Source organism: Nilaparvata lugens, chromosome 4 (genome assembly GCF_014356525.2).
Source record: "Nilaparvata lugens isolate BPH chromosome 4, ASM1435652v1, whole genome shotgun sequence".
Taxonomy (NCBI): domain Eukaryota; kingdom Metazoa; phylum Arthropoda; class Insecta; order Hemiptera; family Delphacidae; genus Nilaparvata; species Nilaparvata lugens.
The window spans coordinates 48,369,043-48,390,549 of NC_052507.1; the positions used below are offsets into that span (position 1 = coordinate 48,369,043).

Here is a 21,507-nt window from a genome sequence, read left to right on the forward strand (position 1 = left end):
TCTTATAAATATCAGAAACATCGTATTATCTGTGAAGGGTTTACAATTCACAACTTCACAATGTTTACAGTAAGATTAACCACTCTTAATTTCCATACAATCATAACCAAATTCGAATTAGAATATAAATAATGGTATTATGTTTCCCATTAAGTATGAATGAATATCTTATTCAGAAAATAAGGAGCTTGAGTATCATGAGATAGTTGTGCTTAGAATAATCAAGCAGTTCTGATACAATATCATTGACATTTCCAAATCGTAGATATTTCCAAATGTCAGTTCTTGGAAGGGTTATTGAACTTATTCGAATCAAATCTTCTCTGAAAAACCATTTTAGTTGCTGTAATACGCTAGTTTCGATTTCACTATAGTATTTCTCATGCGGTCTTTTTTGTGGATCATCATAATATGCAGACAGATAATACCATTTTGTAAAGCATGAACTTATAAAAAATCTACAATTTGTGCAATATTCCACTTATTATTCTATTAACTCAACCAGTTCCATGAAGTTTCACTATATATACACTGGCTTACTAGGCAGACGAAAAAAGTGTCAACCAAGAGTAGCAAGCCTTCTTCAAATTTGGGCCGGCTACTAGCGGCGGTTGGATAGATGATCCGGGAAGAAGGATGTGTGCTACACATGTCACTGTGTATCCGGAACTAGGAACAGCACAGAAGTGGGATGAGTAGGGCGGCGTTTACTTGTCACGTTCTTCCTAATCCCTCACAGGGTCCTTGGTCCTTGTCAGAGGGGGTGTCAATCACAAGGAAGAAAATGCAGGTTATAGTCGTCGAGGAGACCGGCGAGCAATAGGCAGGATATAAATCAATTATAAACTCTGGGCGGATGAGCAAGCGTGCGCGTGTGTGAGTGAGTGTGTGAGGGTGTGTTGCAAGGTGGCATTGCGCATGCGCGGTGGGGTAGGTTGGCGTCTCGACGCACCAGTCCGGCCAGAGATACCGCGACGGTGACAGCTAACCGTGCTCCTTCCGCGTCACATCCCGTGTCAATGAAATTCCTGTTGGTTGTTATCTAATCTGAGTGAGGTCAGGGGGCCTTGGCGCCTTTCTAGTGTGCTAGGTTGTAGCAAGAGTGCTCTGTTACTTGTTACTGGTGGAGTTGGACTGGTTGTGGTTCTGTTTGGTGTGTCGGGGATGATCCCCTTGCCAAAGCCGTGGACACCCGTCATTATCTGGCTCTGGCTCACATTGGCTCCGTGCGTGCGGGCGGCACATTCTGCTAGAGATGGTTAGTTGCTTCACTATTGAATTTATTTTCAGTCATTCCAGTACTGATTAATTCCGTGTGATTATTACTCTAAAATAATACCATTTTTCGAAGCTGTAGTAGCGCAAGTAGTGCGAGTACTTGTTTAGACATACTATTATTATAATACAAAATTTCTAGATAGCTAGATCAAAATAGAATAATAATAATTATTATAATAGGATCAGTGATAGAAGCAATTTTGATCACTATTCTTGTTGGAATTTATATCTGAACAGTAATTCTTCCGAATATTGAGGGAGACAAGATCTAAGAAAAAGTTGAAATATAGTAAATGGAGTTCTTCGATGGATGAATAATTCTAATGGAGAGTAAAGATCTTGATATAATATATCCTGTCAAACTTTTTATATGTGTTTAATCAAAGACAAGCATGATCTAAATTGAGAGATAATGTGATTTCGATTGTAATCATTCATTATGAACAAGATTTTCCAGTATTTTTAAACCATGACAAGTATAATAAAACTCAAGTGTGTGGTGTGTGAATTATTGTGTTCAAAACACGATGCACGTGCATAGTGTATTTCCAACTAAGAGTAGACAAATTAAAACATAATTCCTTTTGAAATTTCTATAGAGCTCATCATAGTTCCTCAGCTGTAATCAGGAGCCATAAAAGAAGCCAAGTCTGATTCATGAATGTGAATACTTGAATTCATTGGCAGATGAGCTGAAGAATGTTATGGCAAGAATTATGAATTATTACACTCTTCATAAAAGTGTACTGATCAAAAATTTAGATTGTTTATGAGAGGATGGAGAAATTTGTTAGTGGAAGATCAACAGAATGATACCATATTTAGTACCTGTAAATTTTTCAAGAACACATATTAATGAGCTTAGTAAAAAACCGAAACATTAGTAAATTTCAATAATTGAAAAAGAGAACAATAGCTTGATTTGAAAAATAAATTTGATAGTTGTATGATAGAAAGCTAGTGCAATTAATTATAATTATTATCAAACGAAAAACCAAATTAAATGTTGTAATTCACCCCGAAGACTTCTGCTACTGCAAATATTGACAACAGGGTAAACAGCAAGATGGGAATTTAATGAATCGCATTATTTCGTTCAATAATAATAACTAATTCATCAGCATCTGAAAAATTGCAATATCTCAGTAATTTCCATCTGTAGACTGGCTGGCCGCTATGGCTTCGTATAAAATGAGCGCTGCTATCCAGAGATTGCCAGTTTGGTGCAAGGGTAAGCATTCCTGACTGGCTATTGGGAGGTACTGGGTTCAATTCCCGGGCTGTCAAATAGTTTTTGAATAGTAGCGCTCATCGAATTTCCATCTAACTGTTAACCCTGTTGTCAATATTAGCAGTAGCAGAAGTCTTCGGGCTGAATTACAGCATTTAATCTGGTTTTTCGTTTAATAATAATAATTAATTCATTAGCATTTGAATAATTGCAATATCTCAGTCATTTCCATCATTACTGAAATTAGTTCGTTAGCGCAGTATTTCAGATGAGATTCTTTGTTGCGTGAAGAATTTCTCAATAATTAAGAGGTTAGTTTTCAAATCCACTGAATTGATCAACATGATAGATAAAATACATATTTTTGTTTTATTTATTCAGTTATTCAAAATTCGCATTTTATTTGAAAAGAAATGAATTTGATACTCTTTAAGAACAGATTTAAAACTTAAAGATCTCAGAGTTCTGTGTTTGATGATTCTCAGCGTTGTAGATGTAGTATGTGAGTTTGAAGGAGCAGGTTAGACTACTTGCCAAGCATCGGAGATTGCATTGAAATTCTCGTTCTCTTCTCACCACAAATTCAAGTCTGCAATGGGCAATTTCAATATCGTATTACATTTTGTCATTATAACTTACCCTACGAAAATATCGAATGCAGTGAAATTTGAATGTGGTAGTTTCACTAAAATAGCCATTTACATCGATGGCTGGTTATCTGACTTACAAAAAAATTGTTTGGTACGGTTGTTCGATATCCAAGTCAGAAAGTTTCCAAAAAAAAATTTTTAAAGTTCGAAACTCACCTCAACTATGTTTTCATTGACTATCCATTACATTCATTTGATGTAATGTTCTCTATCAATATTGAACTTTGTATAGTAAAACCATGAGCTGAAATAAGATAAAAAAATAATTATAAATTATTATAAGCATCTTGAAACTGAATGAGGATTTAACCAGTCCCCTTAGGAAGACATTCTCGTCCTACTACCTATATTGCTTATGATATGATATGATTAATAATGATATAATACTCATATAAAATCATTTGATACATGGATATACACTATAAAGTTCCAATATACAGCATAATAGTATTAAATATACATATAATAATAATTTTTATTGAATTCTGTGAGTGAGTTATCACTGTAATTTGTCTCTTTATAGAATAGAATCGTTCAATTCTTAAGCTGCTTATTTCTTCTCTTGATATATTTATATATATATATATATATATATATATATATATATATATATAATAGGAGACAGTAGGCGAGTTATGTTTTTTCGCATCGAAACATGTCAACTTGTGGATTGCATACCGGAAAAACTGGAATGATTTGGATCTCTAAATTTTGCTCATAAACTCTAAAAATATCAATCTCGTGCATCTCGAAGCCCAAATTTGAATTTTTCTTCTAGATTTTTCAGAGTTTATTGGTGTTTGTTTATAAGGTTATAACGTTGTTACAAGACATTAAATTTTGAGCGGAGCCGCGGTGTAGTGGTAGGGCACTCCTCTTCGGAGCGAATGTTTCTTGGATCGAATACCGATTTTTCAATTTTTTGTTCTTAATTTCTTCCCTCGAGAACAATTATTGTAAATTATTTTTTGAAGGGAGATGATTTCATTACGATCGAACTTGGAATTCATAGAATGAGATTCAATGTAAAATGTTGCAACCAGTAAAAATGAAATGGACATGGATTTCTTGCTGTATCATTGAAATTCATGAGAAAAACATGAATAGATCACAATAAAATTAGTAATAATTATTAATAGTCTTCAGTTATGATGTACCTTTAGACGCAAGTTCAGAGTGAAACGGATATTGTAGGTATTTTGTTTGGAATCGAGGAAACAAAAGGCTGCCTGATTCAAAATGAGGAGAATCCAATCGATAAAAAATTGATATATTGAAAAAAATCTATGATATAAAGAAAGAAATAATTGGGTTATAGGATAGGAAATTCACGAATGACGCATCATCACGTCTGAACTACTGGACTGATCAACTTGAAAATTTGCATTTAGATTTTTAATTTACCGAGGATGGTTATATTTATAAAGGCCTATTTTAGATTCTTCAAGATTTGAGTTGGTCAAGTTTTCAGTTTATCAAGTTTTCGATTAGACCTTTGCTGAGCACGGGTTACCTGCTAGTAATAGTATAAATAATCTATCTCATCAATCAAAATTCTACCTGATTGAGGATTGAGAACTGTGCTGGTGGAGGAGAGTGGGTTAATGATATGGACTAGTTGCCTAGTGCACTGAAATGATCGATCATGGATTATCCTGTATGCTGTTCCATTAGAGCTAACGCCCAGCTTCCACTATCTACATGGATGATAATTTAGACCCATACATATGCCACATTATGTGCTAGAACTCGCTTCCACAGTAAAATACAGTTTGGAAAATTCTCTTGGATGTCATCACATGGAATTTTCTATTTGCTGTTCTCACTCATGAACATTTATCACTGGGTTCTGTTGAAAAAGTTCTTGAATGCTGGAAATAAAACATCTCATTTTTATCTCATCTCATGAACAGTTCCAATCGATATCTTCACAATTGTATGAAATAACTATTGAGGTATCAATGTGGTCATTTTAGTTCATATATATAATATATAACATATATACCAGAATACAATTGTCCAGGTCCTATTACAATAATTGTAATAGGACCTGGACAATTGTATTCTGGTACAGCATAATTACAATGCATTATCTGGATATCCACCTTTCTATTGAATTAGAGAAATACCTTCTTAAGTACTTGTTGGCTGTGGTTAGTGGAAGGTCCCACCTCTCATGAATATATAATTTAAGCCGTCATTGAGCCTTACCAAACCGTCTTTAATATCTCAAATGAATCTACGGAATGAAACAACGAAATGATATCAACTATGAGATGAGAAGATTCTATATCATGGGTGGTAGAAGTGGATGATGTTGTATTTGTTACATGCAATACACATGTTAAATACAAATTACTTAGATTACTTACATGAAAACTAACTCTCAATTGTTGGTGCAATATGCCAATATTCATCCAATTGTCATACTTTAATCAATATTCTCATTGTTCTTCATAGAAATTTAAATGCTGCCTTGCTCTTCAATTGGTTTAATATTCCCTCATCCATCCCTATATGTATATTCTTTCTGCGTCTATGATCACAGTCTCTCTATAACGAGTTTATAAATATATATATCATCCAAACAGTCTCATCATTTCTATTTTTGTGTTGTGATGCATTAAAACCCCAGTGGATCCCAAACGTTTCCGTCATTGTAATTTGTTCACATATTCTATGCATACGTGAGTCAATCCTCGGATAAATAATAATTAGAGCCGAAAACAATCGGTTACAATAGTCAATAAACCAGAGAAATCGAGTAAACAGATAAGCAATGGCGGTCGGATATTGTGTGTGTGTTTGATTAAGCCTGCAACATTGCAATCAGCATTGTTTGCTTCTTTCTGAACAGAGGTCAGTGGGAGTACATCCCTCAGTTGATGTATAAAACTGTGAACGAATTGGCACAGTTATTGAAGTGAATGAAAATAAACAGCTTATGGTAGCAGATTGTGAAAGCGAATCATCGAGATGAACAAACCTGTAGTGAGATTCATTTATATCTGTCATCATCAGTTTAATGGAAAGCATTGATGTTACCTTGTGGAAATGCAGACAGATCGATGTGAATCTTATACTATGGGTTTGGTGATCGAGTCACTATTGACATTAGTCGAATGAAATTCGAGTTCAAACGATCGTTCGAACAAACAATTAGACGCTATTTTCTAGTTGAAAAAACAAACGAAAGACTGGTGACCCCACCACCACCAACACGGCTGTCCAATTCAATCTCGGTCAATTGTTTTTCAACTGTAACTGACATTCAACCTTTTTCGAATCGCGTGTTGTCGAAATTAATTCAGGGAACATGCACATTGTGCGGAGGGCGTCGCTTTCATCAACTTACTTAGCTTTTTAACGGTTTATTGGTCGTCAACGTTTCAACTGGTTTCGCATCGTATGAAAGTACTGCAGTTGGAGTCTAGTCTAGATGAATGAATTTATGGGATAAGTAGTATAATATGAGTTATTATTCTCTGAAAAGTGGAACCAGCCCAAAATATTTTTCATGTATATATGTTTCAAGTATATATGTTTAATATAATGATCTTCCTGATTCCAGTTGATCAAGGGATCCACTGTATTAAAATTCGGGAATTTTTGAATAATTTAGCAAGTTATCAATCCACACATTTGTTATGCTCCTTATTGATTATTATTATTTTTTATTATATTATTATACTCATGATATAGGAATGAATGGATGAATTTATGGGATAAATAGTATAATCTGAGTTATCTCTGAAAAGTGGAACCAGCCCAATATATATTTCATGATTGTATATCATGTTTCAAGTATATATGTCTCATATAATGACCTTCCTGATTCCCGGTTGATCAAGGGATCATCTGTATTAAAATTTGGGAATTTTCGATAATTTAGCAAGTTACCAATCCACACATTTATTATGCTACATATTTATAATTATTATTTATTCTATCAATATATTCATGATATAGGATAAATACGATAATATTCTAGAATAAATCTACGATAATTGTGGACGTATGTGCACAATTAGTGTGGGCCAGCGTTTTTCTGCATCATAAGAAATAGAATTCCAAACATCCCATAGGTTATTGAGAAAGGTATCATTATCATTCGAATATGTTATGCTTGATTATATTACATCTCATAGTTTACTATCCATCTTCACATAGACAATTTTCAATTATAACATCTTCTACATACAGGCATTCCCAGGTCAAATTGTGTTATTGCTATTTTCTTATACTTATTAAAAAGTAGCTCAACTGTTTATGAAATGGGAAGAGAAGCATAATTCTTTCAATATTGTGAGGAATTCATTTCCTCCTGCGTGATAAGTGAATACTCAAATAGCATGACATATTATATATAAGCCTAATCGACGTGAAAGTAGTTTGTTTGTGCATGGTATGTAAGCCTATAAAATAATAATAATGTTGAAAAGTGAGCCTGGCTGTCTGTCATCACTGGAGAATTCACAGTTCAACTCTACGTTGTTCAATAGAACGTTATTTAACTGTTTCAAAAACTGTTTTTTTCCATTCAAGAATAGTTTCGGTTCGTTGATTCTTGAATATATTCAAGCGACCTATCACTTGCACGCTGGACTCTGATACTGTTCTCTTCTGAGTCAACAAATTGCACTCTGGGTAATTCGCAGAAAATCAATACATTTTGAAAAGCAATATGTGTCGATCAAGTATGAATTGGCTTGTACCCGAATTGACGTGAATTGTAAAAGAGGAAGATTAGGGAGAAATCAGTTTAAGATTACTGAGGTATGAGAAAATTGAGCCAGTTGTTGATAACTTAATGAATCTTATTGAACTGACGAGCTGCAGGTTAATCGTACTTCACTATGAGAATAAATAAGTTTTGTTAGAATAAAACAGTTCTCCAGTCAAATTAAAAGTCAAAGTAGCAGTTCTCCAATCAAAGTTGCTACTATGAGCAGGTATTGATACAGTCATCCCAACTCAATGATAGTTGGTAAAGCAAACCCGTTAGTCTTTGGGACATTTACCTATTTAGTCGATAAACTTCAGAAAATGAATGTAACTTAAACGGGAGAGATGTCAAGAAATAATAAATTTCTAACCGATTTATTAAGGCTGATTTAAGGATAAATTTCAATTCCAATTCATTTACTCGAGATAAAAATTTAATATAAAAAATATACATATATTTTGAAATCCCTTTAGCTATCAGCTATTTGAGGGATATATATATATATATATATATATATATATATATATATATATATATATATATATATAACTAACTCGTGAAAAATCAATAAATTATAATGCTAATAAAATATACTCATAATTAATAAATTATAAGACTTAATATGAATCCTTATCTTCAATTCACTCTTATGAGATGATTACCTGTCTGACTTAAGGTTTGTGAGCTTTCTCATTTACTCTGAAATCCAAAACTAATCAATCATTAATTATTGTCAACATGAAGAATAATCTCAATCTTTACACTATGAACAGAGATATTGTGGAATTTCTTCATATTAAAGTGAAATGAAAGCGTTGCTGTCAGTTCCACATGATTTATTTGAGCCAAATCCAAGTTTCAATGTTTTTAAGCATCATCATTAGTGGTATTTTTCTGTTAGATTGAGAAAATTTAATAGAGGAAGAAAATTCTGGATAATCTCCATAGGTAGGGCAACATAATATTCAATGCAAATAAAGCTTGAAATAGAAACTATACACTGAACATGTTATCATTTATCGTAAAATTGAACGTGAAGTCAGCATTTATACTGTGTAGGCTATATATAATCTATATAATAAGAGAGAGTAAGGTTGTGTTTGTTCGTGTGTTCATGTGTTCGTTTGTTCGTGTGTTCGATTCCTCGCATCAGAACATGTCAACTTGTGGATTGCATACCGGAAAAACGGAAATGATTTAGATCTCCAAATTTTGCACATAGATTCTAAAAATATCAATCTCGTGTACCTCGAAGTCCAAATTCCAATTTTCCTTCTAGATTAATAATAATAATCATAATTAATGTTAAAATTTGTTCAAATTATGGGACATACGATTCCATACGGCGATTTCACATTCAAATTATTTGATAAAAAAACAGCTGTTCTATTTATTGCTTTCTGCCTGATTCAACTTAACCTCAATAATATTGTTTTGATAATAATTGATAAATAATTTTTATAATAATATTGTTATTATTATTATTTCCAAGAATATGATAGTATTGTTTTGATAATTATATTTTTATTTTCACAAACTCTGTATAATAATAATAATTATGGTGAATGTGAAACTGCTGCATCAAAGAGATAATCTCAAAAACATCTGTTTAGATGAAACATAGTTTTATAACTTCGTTTTTCTGATGCAATGTATAGGCCTACATGTGGCATGGATTATTAATTTCTCAGCTAGAACAGTTTTTTGAGACAAAGTGCTAAATAAACGTCTACAGTTTTATCAATGCGTTATCGGCAATATGAAAACGCATGCAGTTAATATGGATTTGAATTAAGATGCTGATATTCTCACATAAATAAATTATTCCCTTCCATTTTTATTTAATCTCCAGTCCCAAAATTATTCGAGCCCTGATAGAATGATTGACTCACTGTACAGCCAGTCGAAAATTTGAATATTGAAATGAGAGGTATTTTGGCAAGCTGAACAAAAAATAAGGTCCTATGCACCTTTTTGATATTTCTTCAAGTGAAAAATGAATTTTGTGGGTTGTCAAAACTCCCCCTGAAAGGGAAACTATTCAACTTATTCTATCTTTTAAAATAACAATGATTTCTGCGTTGAATAACATGTCTCTTGCCAACAACAATCGAACTCTTTGTGAATTTAGATATGACCTATACTGTAGATTTATATAATTCTATCAATTAAATACATGGAAATTGAAGTATTTATTTCAGTTAGTTTATGGTTAGTTGATGAAATTGTTGATTAATTGTAGAGCGAACTGCACGGCGAATTGTAATGGAGGACTCTAATTGGCTGAAAAGTTCAGTGTTCGGAGTACGGTACGGCGAATGTTTAACAGCTGATTTTTAACTTTATGAAACATATGCTCATGTTCGCTGAAAGGCGCGATGTTCGGCGGAATGCACGGTTTGCTGCGCGGTTCGAGGTTCGGTTCAGCTTGTGTAGTCGCACCTTTAGATGATACATGACATTTATACTGATCACAGATCAAAGCAACATAATCTATACTATAATAGAGGGAAGAATTGGCTTAAACACCTACGGAATAGGAAAATTATGATTGACACGTTATAATCACGCCTTAACTACTGGACTGATTAACTTGACATGTTGCATATAGGTTCCTTATTAACCGAGGATGGTTATAGGCCTATTTTCGATTCTTCAAGATTTGATCACATCAAGTTTTCAAGTTTTAAATTTGACATGCTTCCAGTTGTTGTATGGAAGCAGATGAACATTTTTTCAAAAAGGAAAATTAGAAGATAGGTATGATTGGGAATCCTATTCGAATAATAAAAACAGGTTTTTCGTCACACTCAAATTTCGTCCACCATTTTTGAACCGCCATTTTGAATCCAACTTCATTTTTTTAAATTGGAAGTTGGTCATATGATACATGATTTCGATATAGGATTTCAAGAGAAAATATGGTGAAAGTATGGTGGAAACCGCACATCGATATCTCAAACCTTCCAAAAGTTATTCTAATTCAAAGGTACTGATAATCCATCTATCTATCATCTTCTATACTGTAATGAAGGAAAGAACTGGCTTGTACACGTATACGATACACGCTACACGTATACACGTGTAAAGGATAGGACAATTATGTTTGACGCATCATTGAGTGCAAATATATGAGTATGAATCCATAATAGGTGCTTATTGAGGGTGTACGTGAATATCAATAGCTTGGTATAATATTTGTCAGAAGGTTAAAATGGATCATGTTACAGTATCAGAGAAAAATAAGGTATGGCATTCATTTATATTCCGTCATCATTGAGTAGGATTCTTACTCCTAATTTAATAAAGCAAGTCTACCTTGTCCACTTCGATATAGGATTTAGCTAATATTAAAATATGGGTTTATAGCTTGGGAAGGCACGTACAGAATAACTTTAACTCTCTTATTATCAATTGTACAAAGTATTGCCATGAAGTGTACTCTGAACAAGCCAAGCCGTAGACATACACGAATGATGCTCATTTGGTACATTGTTCTGAATGTACCTTGTACGACATCCTAGTCTTACATTGTACATCTTCAAATTATCATTTTTTTCCAATATCTATCACAAGAAGTACGATAAATAAGAGTATCACCAACACTAGACTGAAAGGGAGAATTTTTTCCACTTCCAGTCCTTTTAAAATTCATTCTCTCTTCCAAAAACTACCTGCACATATGAAAAGCTGTACTAACATGGAAATAAGCCACTGTGAAAAATTGCTAACCATTGGCTTAGAGGCAAATCGACAGGAACACGAAGTTATTTCAGCGTCACCTTTTTCTACCTGATTTAGAAACTCTGCCTTATTAGAAACCCATTGTTCCGTGTTTTACAGCTATGAGTACAGTCTCTAATTTTTGTACAGGCCCGACAGTCGAGACCGACGACAGTCGAGGCCTGCGACAGTAGAGGACTGTTTTACAGTCCTCTACGGTCGTAGGCCTCGACTGTCGGGAGTGTACGAAAATTGAAGAGTCCTCTACTATCGCCTAACGTAGGCGACATTTGAGGCCTCTTTTTCAGGAGTCCTCTCCCGTCGTAGGTCTCGACTGTAGGGGCTGTACAAGAATTAGAGATGCCTCAACTGTCGCCTAACGCAGGCGACATTTGAGGCCTCTTTTTCAGGAGTCCTCTACCGTCGCTGGCCCCGAATGTCGCTGGTCTCGACTGTCAGGCCTGTACAAAAATTAGAGACTCGCTTGCAGCAGACGACAGTTGAGGACACATCCTTCTGCGATTCCAATTCAGTTTTTATGAGAAAAGCTTAATGTATATATAGATCAAGAAATTGTAAAATGTGAATGTGTGAAATTAATAAAAGTTATTGATTTGTAACAAGATATTGATTTGTAGAATGATATCCTACATCTATCATGAACTGAGAATTTGACATCCAAGTATCAAAAAGGTATTTACGAGTTTGAAAATATTTGGTTTGTTATTTTTTTTTTTTTTTTTTTAAGATTACGTCCTAAAGACTTCAGTCATGGAGTATAAGACAAGTCATGTTATTACATAATAATTCTAACACTAAGTAGTTCAACCTAGTTTAGGTTTGAAAGGAATTCTTGTACACTATAAAAAGCTCTATCAACTAAATATTTTTTAATTTGTTTTTTGAAAATCTTCAAATCATCATTACTTTTCAAGAATTGAGGTAGCTTGTTATAACATTTCCTACCAATATAATCTGGTTTTTGTTCAAATAACCTACTATTGTGACCCATTATATGATAATCTGCTCTGTTTCGCGTATTATACTCATGAACATCTGAATTCTGGATCACACCACTCGTTTTCACATGCATTACAACTTCATATACATACAAAGATGGCACAGTTAATAGACCAAGCTTTTTAAATGAAGGCCTACAAGAGTCTAACCTATTCACTTTCTCTATACATCTGAGTGCCTTCTTTTGAATCTTAAACACCCTGTCCATATTTTGTTGAGATGAATTACCCCATACTAAAATAGCATACCTAATATGAGATAGTATAAGTCCATGGTAAGCAGTTAACAGTAGTTTTTTATCATTCAGCCTAGCAAGCTGCCGCAGGACAAATACCCCAGATGATATCTTATTACATATCCTCTCAATGTAAGGATGCCATGTTAATTTCCTGTCCAATAAAATTTCCAAGAATGCTACTTTCTCTTCTTGGTCTAATTCATTTTCCTCTACAAACACATTTATTTCTCTATCCTCTACTGAATTATATTTACTTTTGAATTGTAGGAATTGACATTTCTTACTATTTATTGTTAATTGCCTTTGCTTCAAGAATTGGACAATTGACTGTACTCCAGTAAAAGCATTTATTTCTAGACTATCTAATAAATAATTGTTGAAAATAAGCGATGTGTCATCAGCAAACAACAGAGCTCTGTGATCTTTTAACTCTTTTGGTAATTGGTTCACATACAACAGAAACAGTAAGGGACCCAGAATTGAGCCTTGAGGTACTCCAGCCTGGACCTCCAGTTTTTGAGATTTAATTTTTACTATTTCATTCTCATCCACCTTGGTAAGCTCAACACACTGATTTCTACCTATGAGATATGATTCAAACCATTTTAGTTCTATACCATTCACACCTACAGTTTTTAGTATTTCCAATAATATTCTATGGTTCACACAATCAAAAGCTTTGGATAAATCAAGAAATATTGCGGCTGCCTTCTCACCTGAATCTATTATATCTATTAGTCTTTCAACAAGGGATACTATTGCAGTCTTAGTAGATTTCCCTTTCTGGAACCCATGCTGTTCATCACATATGAAATTAATTTCTTCCAGGTGCATCAATAGCCTATTTGAAACTACTCTTTCAAAAATTTTACTTATTACATTTAGAATACTAATGGGTCTATAATTTTCAACTCTTTCAGAATCACCGCTCTTGAAAATTGGCAAAATTTTTCCTTGTTTCAGATCATCAGGGAAAATACCCTGCTCTAGTGAAGTATTAAGGAGATGCAATGAAGGGTCCAGTAATTCATTTTCACATTCTTTTAAAATTTTGCTTGAGACCCCATCCAATCCTACTGTTTTTTTGTTATTCAATTTTTTTATTATTCTTGACAACTCATCTCTTGATAATGGATGAAATTTAAATACCTTTTCAATTGGCTCAGCATTTAATGTAGTTGTATTATAAGTATTAGTGTTCAGTGACATTTGGAGATTATATGCAACCTGTTGATAATACTTATTGAAAAAGTTACAAATGTCTATACTATCATCTATATAATTTCCATGTTCATCGATTATCCTAGGGACATTAGTAACTGTATCATTTTGAGCTGCTCTCCTATTTCTATTAATTACCTCCCAAACAGCAGAGTTAAAATTGGTACTAGTTGTTAATATTTCAGCTGTTTTCTTACACTTAGCTTTCCTCACTTCTTTTGCATAGTTTTTCTTTAGACATTTGTATTTGACTTCACTCGGAACATCCCTCACTAATTTAAATTCCTCATAAGCTTCCCTAACAATATTTCTTTGAGTAAGAATATCTTCAGTTATCCAATCATCTACTTTGTTTAATTTACTTTTTACTTTGACTTTTTTTATTGGACAGCATACACTAATGTGAAATCTTAGAGTATCAATGAATTGCTTATATTTGTAATTTAGGTTACAACTGTTATAAACACTACTCCAATTTTCTTGAAGCAGTTCCTGCTTCAAACAATTTATATTTCCTAGCTCATATTGCTGAATTTCTTTCACAAAAGTTTTTTTTCTGCTTGGATTCTGCAGAACTGTTAGAACTGTTGTCAGGGTTACCAACCTCAGGCTAAAGGTAAAAATCTGTCATTCCAGGCCAGAACTATCATATCCCCATTTGATTTTCATTGTGCTGTGATCGTATCTGATGCACACCTCTAGAAACTAACACTCTGTCTGTGTATCAGATCTGATACACATGGCCTCCTAGAGAACCTTGCTGTGTATCAAATATGATACACATGGCGTTCTAAGTTTTAACATCTAAAATTTGATAGTTATGATCTGATAGATCTGAGCTACCTAACCTGACATTACAACCTTCTATATTTGTGAGGATATTATCAATAATTGTCTGTGAAGTTCGAGTTACTCTTGTATATTCGTGGACCTTAATTTCTAAATTATTCATATTAATAATATCTCTAATATCCTCTGTCATTTTATCCTGCCTGGCAAAATCGGTATTGAAATCTCCTACTACTATAACATTTGTGAAACGAGCGGTTGTAATTTCCAAAAGTGTATGGAGCAGCTCACAAAATTTTTGCCAGTCTCCATTTGGTGACCTATAGATACCTAACACTGCTACCTCAAATCGATCATCAATTTTTAACCTTAGTCCCGTCACCTCTAGATCCATCTCAACAGAAAATCTCTTAACAAAATCCAGTTCATAAGTTTGGGTATGTTTAGCATTGCTAGTGAATATACATACACCACCACTTCTATGAGCTATTCTACAAAATTCTGATCTCAGTGAATAGCCTGGAATCTCAACTTGATTTATTTCCTTTATTTTTAAGCCACGCTCTGTGAAAATAACAATGTCAGGATCCTCCTGTTTAAGAAATACTTCTAATCTGTCAATTTTGTTGCGAAGATACTGAATATTTTGATGATAAATACTAAAAACCTTACCATCTTGTGCTACTCTATCTCTAGCATTTGTAGCTATTTCCCTTTCCCTGTTTTGAGCCAATTTACTAAAAAATCGTTATTTGTTTTTTTTGACTGTTTTTAAACCAGAGGATAGCAAACGGCTTTCAATCAGCTCTGCCAATCTATTACAAAAGATTACTTTGCCAGATCGATTTAGATGCAACCCATGATTAGTGAAGTTATGTCTTTTCAGCCTTTCATTTAGAAAACAAATCCCCAGTTGTTTAGAATTCTTTTTTTTTAGGCTGTTGATTGTATTATGGATTGATTTGTTTGTCGAATTGATTGCTTCATTTAATTCTGGCCTATCAAACCTATTAGGAATAGTACTTATTATTAAGTTTGTTTTTTTGCTGAGTGGCACAATTTCCTTGATTTTTTCTGTTACTTGAGGAAGATGATTCAAGTTAGGTTCATTTATTTTATTTGAGCCACCCAGTACAATTAGATAGTCATTTTCATCAAAGTCTTTAGTTTGTTCCCTAGCTGACTCTACAATGATGACTTATGATGAAGCAACTAAGGTTTATTTACAGTTGTAAAGTTGCAATACTTATTCATAATATGGAAGGAATAATAGGATATAATATATTATTCAATTGCTGGTAAATCCATACAAATTAAATGATAATTCTTTTGGTGCTGTCTACCATTCTGGAGAGCCTAGCGCAGGCGACAGTTGAGGCCTCTTTTTCAGGAGTCCTCTACCGTCGCAGGTCTCGACTGTCGGGGCTGTACAAAAATTAGAGTGGCCTCAACTGTTGTCTAACGCAGGCGAAATTTGAGGCCTCTTTTTCAGGAGTCCTCTACTGTCGCTGGCCTCGAATATCGCCGGTCTCTACCGTCGCTGGTCTCGACTGTCGCAGGACTCTTCTAACGTTTGCCTCGTTTGACAATGACCCCTATGAGTGTGTTTCGTGTGTTTATGCGTACTTATGCCAGCGTGTTTTGTAAGTTCTTTCTTTGCTCGTAATACGAGTTGAAGTTTAAAAGGACTTTTTCCAACTATACAATGTATATTTTCGTCAATTGCATCACCTCATTTGTCCCAATTCACCTCACTCCCGTATTCTTGAATAATACTGTTAGGTAATTGAGATTTATGAATAATATGATATAATCTTTTCTCTATTTTGGTTCTGTATGAGTATACGATGAGCTCATAATTGTATGCAGTTCATCTATCAATTAATAAAACTTTTGTTTCTAGAACTTGTTTGTACCTAACCCTGATTCTCTCTCACAGGCATGTGACCATGGGTGGAGCCTTCAATTTATTTATTCGAATTTGATATTTATTTAGTGTTTTTTCCCTCTAAGGAAAATATATTTCAATTTTAATTTGGAGTCTGGTCTGAAAGAACAGAATATCAAATAACAGTTTATGATAGAATAGCAAAATTAACTGAAATTATATAATTTGCTTGAAACCACCCAATCCATTCATCCGGAATAACAAACACTTAACTTATTTGATTCTCACATCGTTGAACTGGAGTAAATTCAATTCAATTTAAGCTTGGAATGGAGTATCCAATTCAAGTACAAACTTAATCACATTAGTTGAGTTTTGCTAGACAAGTTCAAATTTTACAGTGCGCTGAATAGCTGTAGTGGCTCGCTAGAAAATTGGCGTTGCTGAATTGAGGCAAATATTTGTTTCTATATGGGCGGAAATGAGAAATGCAAATATCAAATGTGGATAGGGAGGAGGAGAGAGTGACTGAAAGGGAAATTGAATAGGTGTGTGAGAGAGGAAAAGGTTGAGAAGAAAATATTGTTATATTCATTCAATTTCCTTTTCGGAAAATTAAAGTCTATGCTAATGATTCTATATGAATAATATAATTCCTTTTGTAAACACTTCACTAGCATGGATGGTTCCTTCATTAATGGGATTCAGGACCAAAGTCTCTAGCATGGAATGAAATGGATAGTACCTGTAACGAGTGGCTTTCATAGTGGTGACAAACACTGTTCTCTCATCATCACTTTGATTCTATTTGAATTTGTGCATTGACTCTAGTTATTTGATGACAGAGCAAATTGATTTTGGTTTTCTTCCTTGCAAATTATTTGTTGTTTGTAAACGTAGTAAACTCTCACACTACGAATATATTACATATAATTTTTCACTTATATAAGTTCAATTCAGTGATTGATGAGATGTAGAATCAATATATTCTGGGAAAGGGTGCATTGGGAAAGTGGGAAAGAGATAATTTAGAAGAGCTTATAGAACAGTAATTGTAATTGAAATACAAATAGGTCGATAATGATTTTCTAAGGTGATGGAAATCGACAAGATTGTTTCGAAATCTGCTACATTACAAATGCCAAAGCTTCTATAATACTTTCATTTGCAGAGAGTTCTATTAATAATATGACATACCATTCTATCATACAGTAGAACATTCTTCCGGGAACACATGAAAAGGTGTGTTCTCTCTCCCCCTTTAGACTGAATAGACCGATAGACTGAATCATAGATGGATAGATGGATAAATATAATCATCCATGAGAATCATTTATCTTTATCTCTATAGAGATAGAGACAGACTGAAAGAGTTGAGAGAGGGAGAGAGAATCTAAATGCTAATGAGAGAGTAGCCTGTGGTTGGTGGTTCACTACATGCACTGTAACTGAATCTACTAGTCTGGATTCCTCGAGTCCGCAGGCTGGTAACAGTAGTAGCAGATAGACGGAAGTGTGTCGTTATTAGTACGAAATAGGTCTCTTGACGAATGTTTATAACGAGCTGGCAGATGCATTGCACGAGGCTGTGAGCGCGTAGGCCTAATGGCCCATTTCCAGGCGAACTGAGCTATTTTTTCAGTCACATGTGAGACTCTTACCCAACGCACGCTCTGTTTGTGTGATTGATTCCCAGCTCTCGAGTGCATCTAATGAGATGAAACTGGGATGATGATATTATATGCATTGAGCCGCATGAAATTCAGTGGAAATCAATTCGATTGGAGAAGATTAGTTTTCAATTTCCTATTAAAAGTATCAAGCAGAATGAAGTTCATTCTATCAACCTTATCAAATTGAATATTAAATTATGGAAGTTATTGAGAGGAACATGATTCTGCGAAATATTCCATGAATGATATGGTGCAATTGACTTCAAAAACTTATCAAGTTGAGTATAGGATTATGAAAGTTGTCGAGACGAACATGATTCTGCGAAATATTCTATGAATGGTATAATGCAGCAAATACAAAAATCCAAGTACAGAACACTTTGCAACTCAATAATAAAGTACAGTTCTCTCAAACTAACTATTATAATGGGAATTCCAATTTCTGTTACAGGTGAGTCTGGTTTTTCTGTCTTTTGGAACATTTTTACCAGCTGTAAGTTGAAATAATTAGAGAAATTATTAATGACAAGGTAATTGTAGATTAATTCATTGTAGATTAATTACAAGTTAATGGTAATTAATTATTGACACCAATAATTAATGACAAGGCATTGAAGGTGTGTTCACAATATTCTTTTTCCATTTGTCAACAGTTGACTAAGAATGTGATTGACCGCTTTTGAGACATAACGCTGGGATATACAACTCCCATGATCAATGACGCATCCCTCACCCGTGTTGTCAGACTTACCTGGAGACTCCCTCCAAGAATCACTGTACGTTTCCGTTCCCCCTACCTGTGGGCACTCCAACATAGCCTATTCAATCGATAATTTTGTATACATTATTCAACTCCACTAAATTTGAATATTAAAGTATAAGTCCAGAATTTATTGCTCTCCAATCAGAATTTTACATTTTGGAAATAGAGTTACCAGAACTGGAATCTACAATCACTATAACATAAAATAATACATGATATGTTAATTAATTGATAAATATATAAATAAATGAATATATAATTAATAAATAGTAATCTACAATCTACAATAACATAACAAACAAGTTCATATCAACTATATTAAGATCAACATGATAAATAGCTCTCAAATTCCAAGTTTCGTTCCTACAATATCCACCATATTTTTTCAGAGTTTTTCTCTTGGCAGATTGGGAAATGTCCAGAAAGAATCGGATTTCTGAGGAAATCATGAATTGAACTGCTCTAAATTTCCCCTTCAAGGGTGGGAATCCTCCCACTGAGAATTCCCAGTGAAAAACTTTGTGAATGCACTGGACCTTGTCATAACAATTTTACATTGCGTGCGTATGAATTTACTGAGTATGTCAAGCATCACTTCTATCGCAACTTGATTTTTGCCCGCCGAACTAGAAAAACTCGTGCATCAGTGTTTGAGAAAAGTCTGGCAAAAAACAGACCAGACAGCAAGTGCTTTCGATGAGCGTTCCTGCCTCGAATGTAGTTTCTGATATCAAACAGAATGACAAAAAGCAAAAAAATCACATGCAATTCATACATTTATTTGTCTGAAAATTTGAAAATCAGTATCTACCAGCATTGGTTGGACAAGATCCTCATGACTCTATGTCTCTTTCTTGTGAAGAATATGGTTACATATACAATCTACAAACGAATTCCAACAACATCTGAAAACGTTCAAAACGATTTTCAATTCACCTGCAGGCGGTAGAATGAAACTCACATCGAACTGTCAGCATCTCTTATGAATTACATGCTACCCATGCAAGCAATGTTTACATGACACCACTTTTTAGAGTGGATCTCTCTCTAGTAATCTAAATTCGATCATGATCTGAATTCTGAACGTCACATTGACATAGGTTGCTGACTGAATACTTTTCCGGTTTGAATATGCTAGCAAAACTAGAAGAGGATAGGGATGCTTTGGCATCTCTCGTGATTTTTGTGAGTATACTCGTATCCAATTATATTCTATTGAATGTTTGCACAGGGTATCTAGGTCATCATTTGTAAAAATTGATAGTGTGCTCATCTTTCCCCTTAGGATCATAGTTGTAACTTGAAAATTGAACTCCCCTACAAGTAAGAAATGTGACAGAAATCGGGATCACTGATAGTCACAAATCATATTACATTCGCTATGAATATGTTAAAGATTTGAGCTGCTGAATTCCTTGTTCAATCAAGTTTCATCTACTTCCGTCCTCTGGATTCTTTCAACTTTTCCATTATGTAAAACGGATACAGAAATGCTGAATCAAGATTGTATTGAATTTTTAACTCTTCATTTCCAGAAATTGCAGCAATCAGATTCTTTGGAAAGTGGAAACAAATTTTCTAGCATGCTAATAGAGTTTACTCGATTCGGCGCTGTAATTGCACTGTGGGAGGTTGTTGCGTGATCCCGTGCCTTTGTTATTACAGTCATGGAACCCTTAATCCCTCCCCCGACTAAGTACTGTACTCACACAATGTGCGACCATTTTTCTCACAAAATTGAGCAATATTCTAATTTGCATTGAGCTTACACAAGCGCACTAATACTATTCCATACATAATATCAACAACAAGCAACCTCTCCGTGATTCAATCTGCTTTGTTTTACTGCAATTTACAAAGCATTGTTTGATCAAGGCTGTGATCTCATATCACAATCTATGTGATTGTAGCAGTTATACTCGTTGTAGAATTGTGGGCATTATTCTAGAGTAAATAGTATGGCTACATAATTTGGAGAAATAAGCAAATTTCACTCATATATCCATAGTTGCCTTGTTTTTTTTTTCATTTCAATCAGTATTTTACCTTTGATATCATCACTTCCAGATAAGATCTCTCTCCTTCAATCTCTTTTCAATTATATAAAAACAAGATACAGGTATTTATGGGACATTCATCATTGCACATAAACATTCAGCAATTCATTCACAATAACTTTATTCTCAGAGATACATCATTTCTCATTGCAATAGTTTAAAAACAAGGATATAATTATTATCATGCTATTGACGAAGATATATCTATTTAGAATACCCCGATTTACATTTGATCTTAATATATTATTTT

The 21,507-nt window shown here is 34.0% G+C and overlaps 1 protein-coding gene across 1 annotated transcript in view; it reads left to right on the forward strand.

The window, feature by feature from the left end:
• The first annotated feature begins 953 nt into the window (after positions 1-953).
• The window catches only part of LOC120351063, a 303,920-nt gene continuing 283,366 nt past the window's right edge, over positions 954-21,507 (forward strand). The window contains exon 1 of the mRNA XM_039427010.1: positions 954-1,258. Coding sequence (XP_039282944.1) covers positions 1,165-1,258 — 94 coding nt within the window. The 5' untranslated portion in view covers positions 954-1,164. The remainder of the gene's footprint in view (positions 1,259-21,507) is intronic.